Genomic DNA, 7,735 nt, shown 5'->3' with positions numbered 1-7,735 from the left:
TCAGGGTTTCCTTTGCTGCGTCTGTGTGGACACCTGGGATTCGTGTTTGCAGCTAGGTTCTGTGTTCGTTTCGAAGATTTTGAACCTTCCGAAATTTTTCAAAAAATTTGAGCCGTTTTCTTTTGGTTTTCCAAAACAAAAACCTCCCATACATATAATAATAATAATAAACAACCCAAGGAAAACAAACAAAAAAAAACAACAACAAAAAATAAGCAGACGCCGCAGGAGCACCCGCGGGGCCGTGGCGGAGAGCAGGGGCCGGCTGGCGGAGCAGCCGCGGAGCAGCCCCGGCCCAGCCCGGCCCGGTCCGTGCCCTCCGGCCCCGCTGGCCGCAGGCAGCGCCTCAGGAGCGGCGCGGGGCAGGGCACGGCCCTCGCGCCGCCCGCCCGGGCAGAGGCTGGGCCGTACCACGAGCGCTCGGCCGGGCAGGGGGAGGCGGGCGCGGGGCGGGCGCGGGGGCCGCGCTGCCGCAGGTCCCGCCGCCCCGGGCACTGCGGGGACGCTGAGCGGGGCCGCGGCCCCGCCGGACGGCGGCGCCCAGCCCCGCCGGCTGCGGGCCGGACCGGGGCAGTCCCGCGGGGCCGGGCGGGTCCCCCTCCCTGCCAGCGGCCGGGGGAGGGCCGGGCGCCCGGATGTCGATCAAAATGAGCGAGCTCCAGCCGTGCGCTGGCCGCCCAGGCGGGGGGAGCCGCGGCGCGGCGGCAGCGGCGGGGAGGCGGCCGGCACATGGGACGGCAGGCTTTCGCAGCGGGGTAGAGCCTGGACAGCTGCGGACGGAGCTCATGGATAGAGGACGCTTGGCAGGATAACCCCGCGATGGCTGCCCAGTCGAGGTACGGCATTAAATAACTTTGGTCGCGCCCGGTGCATCTCGCTGAGGGCTGCTCGCAGCCCGGCGCTGTTTGTGATGCCCTGGCTCCGGCTCAGGCTCACTTGGCTGTGGGGTTTTACCCCGAGCCCCGGGTAGGTTTTGTCCGTGTGTTTTGTTCACCGAAGTGCCCGCTCCCTCTCCCCGCCGTAAACTTTCTTCCAGCAGGAAAAACAAAGTCTTAATTGCTCCCCGTCAAATCTCTCCCAGTCCGAAAAGTTAAAAGCTCTTTGAAACTGATTTGCTTCTCCCCCGTGGACCTGTCTGTTTAAAAGCTCTTTGAAACTGATTCTCTTCTCCCCTCCATACTTGTCTCGCATTTGTTTGTTTCTGTTCGCCTGTAACCAGCCCGGCGTGAGCAGGTTTCTGTCAGTGCTTACAGCAGTGTTTTAAAAGGTGGGGAATGGTTTCTGTTCGGCCGGGTTGCAGAGCTGGCTGGGCGCAGTGGGAGCCGGTTGTGTCTGCTGGATAGATGGGAGGATAGAAAATTGTTACAACAGAGAAGAGTACCGAAAAGAGTTACTTGGTTGCTGTCAGGGAGCAAAATTCAAGTTGAAACACCGATCTTGGTTAAATACTTCGCAGCTGCGGTTTTAAAGAAGCTGCATTTTGCCAGCTCTCGGGGGAGTGGGGGAGTGTCCTGTCTAAAGTAAATTTCACACTCAGCATGGGGGAGGCAGCTTTTCTTATGCAGTAGTACTTGATGGAGCAGTGCTATTTAAGGTACCTGTTAAATGCCTTTTAGCGTTTACCATGCCTTAATGGGCATTTCAAAAATGCCAAAGAGAGAAATTCCTTTTTGCTCTTAGTCTCACACCAAAAAGCCACCCTGTTCCCCTTTCCTGCAGGCAGGGGGGGGGGGTGGGGGGGAAAAAAAGAATTAAAAATGGTGGTATATCCTACACATAAGTTTGGCACTCACGGTGCATTTTCACAGTGGTGCTTTTCTGCAGGTTTGAAGCCAAGAGCTGGCTTTAAATTACAACTGGAGAAGGACAGAGCCCTGAGGTTTGGGGAAGAAGCAGGGGAAGATTGATTGCTTGGTTAACAGCTGAGCTCTTCTCCAGCTTCCACGGCCTACTCTCTCGAATGTGGATAGACTGGGAGTGTTTGACATAAAGAGTACTTAACAAAAAAGGTGAAGATTGAGAGTTTAGCATCTTTTTTTCCTTTGTATGATCCGTTTTCATGATTTACTGGCCTGCATTATCAGCGTTGCTGTAATAGGACCACATGCTGGATGCAGCATAAATCCGAGGGATGCTGGCTGGCCCTGGAGCTTGGCTTGGCTCCAGGGCCAGGGACATGCCTGATGTCTCAGAGGTCGCACAGCCATTCTGCTGGGTGGCAGGAGGGCACGTGGGAGCCGGGTCCCCAACTCCAGCCAGCTGGCCGAGACAGGCCAGAGTTGGCACTGGGGCCAGTGAGCCACATCCCTGACCCCTAAGGTGAATGGCGCAGAGAACCGAGTGTTACACGCTGAGTGGCTCAGACTGAAGGGAGGAGAATGGTCCAAGGCCTGGGTCTGGGGGGCTGAATTTTGCAGGGCAGGTGCAAGGACCGTGCCCCACACCTGCTATTTGAGACAGACATGGGGACAAGATGTGCACGTGCCGTTCTGTACTCTTCCTCCTTCTCCATCCTGTGTGTTGGCTTTTGCTTTTGTCAGGATGCTGTGAGGTGCTCAAGCTATAAAACTGCGTCAGAACATTTCAGCACAGCAAGTACAGAGGTTACTCTGTATGCCTGAAAATCAGTGTTAAGATCTCTGATTATTGCTTGTTTTAAGACATTTAAAGAGTGTGGGAGTGCATATGAGTAGCAGAAATGAGTCTGTAGGAGAGAGGTTGCATTTGCCAGAAAGCCTGATGCTTGTGGTATTTCTGTTTCAGTGGCACAGATCTGCAGGGGTATCCATCTCATTTCAAAAAATTTGTGCTTTGTGGGTGTGTAGAAGCTTTTATTCAACAGTAAAGGATGAATTAATATTCATAATAATTAATTAGAACTCTACTGCATGAGACTGAGAAGCCATATGTCTCCAGAATTCATTTGCTGAAACATGTCAGAGGGTTTACTCTGCAAGGTAGCTGACAAAAGAAACGTGTGAGCTTTCTGTGTTCATTTGTGCTTTGCAGAAAATACAGGCAATTTTTGCAAGCTCAGTAAATTACTGATGAGGTGGTGTGATACTGAGCACGGTAGTGGTGTGTGTATCCCTCTGTACAAGGCCTTCAGGCACTCCTCCATCTGCTCACGTTTTCTATTTCTCACATGCTGTTTGCTACAGCTAGTGAAAGTGATGTGACATACGGGAGGATGCTTGTTTGGAAACAAGAAAATCCAGCATCCTTTCTTCAGCTTCAGTGCTGTGATCCTCAGTGCTCACCTAGCATTTGGGTTTCACTATTTTGAAGGGTGGAAGGGTAAGGAAAACAAGGTGATAAAACATGCCTGTTGCTGCTCCTTAGCATTTTAAAGATTGTAATAGTGATAGCTGAAGAATTGATGTGCTAATGGATGCCACAGCATTCTTTAAAATCGTCATCTTAAGAAATGGTTACAGGGTGAGTTGGGCATGGCTTGAATGTCAGCTGTTTGAGAATGATCAGCTTTTCCCATTAGCTGCTGTAAGTATCTTACATCTGGAGCTATTAGGTGGAGAAATTATCCTCCAGTTAGCGTTGTTTTGTGTATAATGTAAGGTTGTGTGGGTTTTCTAAGTTGGTCGCTGAGCTGTAGGTTTGCAGCTGTAGCTTTCTATGCGCTCGCTTCTGGAATGCACGGATGATCTGATGCCTGTGGTGTCCCCAGGCAACAGGGCTTGTGTCAGGTTTTTATGGTGTATTCAGGAACGTGTGAGCAGAAGCAGAACTGATCTGAATGAGGACGAGTTTACTTTCTTGTCGAGTGTGGTGTGATGTTCATCATGTGCCGTTCAGCTGCTCTGGGAATACGGCAGGACCCTTGGGAGGAGTGTGGGACAGACTGGCAGAGCTCATCTCTTTTCTGCTTCTTTCTTCATTAAAATATCTGTTACGCTGCAGCAATTGCAAGCTGAAGATCTTTAGATGAATATCTGCCGGCTTTTTTTAAGATGCAGGCTGCTTTTCTCAGGTTGCTTGAAGTCATTTTAAATTGTCTGTAGACCCTGTCAGTTACACTTATTTACAGTAGGAGGATAAACAAAATGCTTTGTTTCGGACGCTAAGAATTTCCAGTTGTCATATATATAACTTGCCTTTCAGTGTAGTCATGGTTAGCATCATTTCTGGTGTCCAGAACGAATGCAATTTCCTAATCTTTGTACACAGGTGAATGCAGTACACAGTCAGAGCAACATGAAACCTGAGTGTTGTGCTGTCATCCCTGCTGGGCTAACCTTGCTCTTCCTCCTGAGTCAGCCCTGCAGGGAAGGGTAATGATGGACAGCAATCTGGGAAACCCTCTGTTTTCACCCCCTAAAGCCAAGTTGTACCAGCTAAACCCAGAAGAGTCTTGGGAGGAGGCTGTGCTGCTCATTTTGGTAGAAAAAAATGATGCTGTGAAGAAATAAAATGTGGCCTTATCTGTTTTAAAAACACAGTAAATTCTGAAGGGAGTAACACTGAGGCTTTTTCCTGAGAAGCTATGTTGAATGAGCTTTAGTTCATTCCATGTCATTTCACAGTTTTCCAGGCCAGATGTAAAGACACTTTTCGTAACTTTTTTTTTTCATGGGTCCTGTTGGTACAGGCAAATGCCAGTATTGGTGATGCTGGGTTCCAGAAAGCTGATGGAGGTCAAGAAGGGCTGAAACAATATCTTGTTGGAGTTTACTTGTCTATTGAAAGCTAAAACATCCCATGAAACCCTGTTGGTTTTGCTTGTACATTGCCACTAGCCCTGCCTAGAAATACCACTCTGTTCTCTCCTGAACTACATGTCTAGATGATCTATGGCATGTTTTGTAGGCTGCTGGGGATTTTCCGTTTGCAGTTCCTTATTGCCTGGACTTTCTGAGCCTGGAGTTGCTCTGGCAGACCTGCAGCTGAAACGTTCCCACACAGAAGAAAGAGATGCTCACAGGGAAGTGGATTTTTCAGGTTGGTTTAGGTTTTTTTTGGCAGTGGATATTCCAATTTAGAGTAGGCCACTGAAAACTTTGAAGTACAATTGTCATGGCATACTTGAGCTGGTATACAAGGGAATGTTTCCTTAGGTCATGTAATTTTCCTGTGTCTGAATCTGTGTTATAAAGAGAGGCCTCTTCTCACAGCTTTTTATGAGAAAATCATTTGCTAGTACAACTGCAAGACACAGCACGAATAGCAGGAAAGAAGATTTTAATGAGCTGCATAAATTCTCCTCAGCACTTTTCTTCTGAGAGTAGCCATAGTGAACGATGCATGACGCTTTTAAATACCTTTAAAATATAATAGGAAAGGTGTCTCCTTAAAGTATGTGGGAATGCTACAATGGCATTGTTTTCCATGAGGTGGAGGGCAGTGAAGTGAGGAAGAGTTCTCCACAGAGCGCAGGGTATCATCCTAGGGCCTGGGTTTGGTGCTGGGTGGTTGGGAGTGCAGAGGCTGGTTTGCTTACCTGGCATGACAAGAGTTACTGTAGAGATGCATGAGCCTCAAAAAAAAGAGAAAGTACTTTTCCTGTTCAGTCTTGAACACAGCCTGGAGATTTTTTTTTTTTCCCCCTGTGGTATGTTATAGTGGAAAATGTACTGCCTATTTTATGTTTTGCAATATTGGCTGCTGCAGTTGATCTGTGCTCATGATAAAAAAGAGAAGACGGTGTAGGACTGGCTGGGGCAATTATCACTCCCGAACGAGGTGTTACCGTAAGTGGATTAAGATAGAGCTGCCTCTCCAGAAGAGTGCTTTTGTGGGGAACAGACAAGAGGTGCTGCATGTGCTACCAGAAGCTTTTCCACAGTTGCCTATTCATAGACAATTCAGGGAAGAGAAGCTGAATTCTAGATCAGAATCAAGCAGCTGTGGAAAGTGGTGAGAGGCAGAATTCTTGCAGCCCAGAGGGAAGATGGCTCTGCACACAGCCAGCCCCCAGCTCTCTTTTGCTTCTGAGGTGCAGAAGTTGTTGATCACCTTATTGAACTGCGTGGCTTTTTAAAAGTGCATTTCTTTTGCTGCCTTATTCTTGTATGGGAAGGGAGAGGTGGCAAATGGGGAGAAAGAGGAGGTGTGTGGGCACAAAACATGCATTTGAGAAGTTGCTCTGCTCCTGTTAGTGCTTCAGAATTGTCAGGCTGAGGTATCTAGGCACACTTGATTACGCAACCTTCATCACAAATGCGATATGCTTCGTGAAGATGTTTATCTTCTGGATTAGTTTAGGCTTAGATGTTGTTTGTAGAATTGTCATTTTCAGTTGTTCTGAGTGTTTATTGTACTAGCAACCTAAGGTTTTCCTTTACTGTTGTTTTTGCAATGTTATCATCAGGTTAAGAGAAAATAATGTCTCTGCTGTAATTTTTAGAGAAAGTTCAACAAGCAAATTGTTAATGTTTAACCTCAGAGGCAACAGCAAAACTCATTTTCAGAACTGCAAGAACTGTAGGTTTCATTTTTGTACTTGTAAATAAAAAAAAAGAGCAACAAAAACCAACCACAAAAACTCATCAAAGAATAACAAAAAACACCTCTATCACCAGTTCAAGGAAAACATAAGTAAGAAGTAGCCCAACCAAAACATAAGTAAGAAGAAACAAAAGAGGAAACTCTTGAGCATATGGTAGTATTTTTATTTCCGTACATCTTTTCTTTTTAGAATGCCATATAGTGTGTAAGCTGCAAGCAGCAAGTGATGTATTCAGCGGTGTATGATCAGCTCCTTCTCAGCACAGTGATGTTTAGCCGGTGGTGTGTGCATGTGAGGTATGTGAGAGAGCTTGGGTGCACGTACCTCCTCCCTGAGCTGAGCTGTGGGCACTGCAGGTGGAAATATGGATATCTGCTGGCATCTGAAATTGAAAGGAATTATGGAAATGTGAAGCAGTAAAGGGATATTGACATATTTGGAGAATTGGAGGCGTGATAAGAAATTGCTTTCGGTTTTTTTGTTCTTCTGCAGTTTGTAAGGTTTTGCTTAAAAAATATTACTGAGATAATTCATCTTTGCAAGCACAGCTCAGAAGCTCTCCCTCATAACTGGTATGCAGCTATTTCTCAATAGTCCTCTCCCCTGCTGTAGGCTATTTTGGAAAAGTCATCCTAATCTGAAGGCAGGGAATATACTGGCAGTTTAGAAGTGCTTTGGTGACATGCTTCTCTCTTCCCTGTCCCCACAGCCCTCGGCAGAACAAGCTGTTCTAGGAAGAGTTGTTTTCCTGATGTCAGTAAGCCTGTGGCTCTGCTGAGAACAGGCTGTCAGTCTAGAGACCTATTTCTTCATAGCTTTGCTAAAATAACATGTGCTAACAGAAAGAGAGCCTGGTCTATCCCTCTGTGCAGCAGAGCAGGGTGCTTTGCTTGGATTTTTGAAAGACTCCCTTAGAGCTGCCATTACCTGGAAGCTGTCGTGTCTGTCTGTCACTGCAGGCCTTTTTTACTGTGAAAAGTGCTGGCATAGCTAAAAGGCAACAAATACACTGCAGAGGTGAGATAACTGTGTTGGCCCAAGTGTGAACTCCATGATACTGGTGAAGAATGCTTTTTCTGGCCTATGGCTTCAGGGAGGATGGCTATGGGATGGTGGGTATAAGCTGTGTTGGCCAAAGAGCTCTTCTGGACCACTGTGTCTCCCTTCTTTGCTGAGACCCTTCAGCCCCCTTGTAACAGAGTGGTCAGCTTTATCCAGCAGTTAACTCTTAATCAGTCATTGCTTTGACTTTGGGTTTCTGATTTAACGCAT

General features: G+C 47.3%; 1 protein-coding gene across 2 annotated transcripts in view; it reads left to right on the top strand.

Annotated features, from left to right (window-relative positions):
• The first annotated feature begins 658 nt into the window (after positions 1–658).
• AFF1 (AF4/FMR2 family member 1) overlaps positions 659–7,735 on the top strand; it is a 68,264-nt gene continuing 61,187 nt past the window's right edge. The window contains exon 1 of one of the 2 annotated variants that reach the window (XM_010411972.3): positions 659–836. In XM_010411972.3, the coding sequence (XP_010410274.1) occupies positions 820–836 (17 nt within the window). In that variant the 5' untranslated portion in view covers positions 659–819. The remainder of the gene's footprint in view (positions 837–7,735) is intronic. The other variant, XM_010411974.3, reaches the window with a different exon arrangement.

Source organism: Corvus cornix, chromosome 4 (assembly GCF_000738735.6).
Source record: "Corvus cornix cornix isolate S_Up_H32 chromosome 4, ASM73873v5, whole genome shotgun sequence".
Taxonomy (NCBI): Eukaryota; Metazoa; Chordata; class Aves; order Passeriformes; family Corvidae; genus Corvus; species Corvus cornix.
The sequence above is the reverse complement of the archived record's forward strand: the minus strand, read 5'-3'. Positions and strand labels throughout refer to the sequence as shown.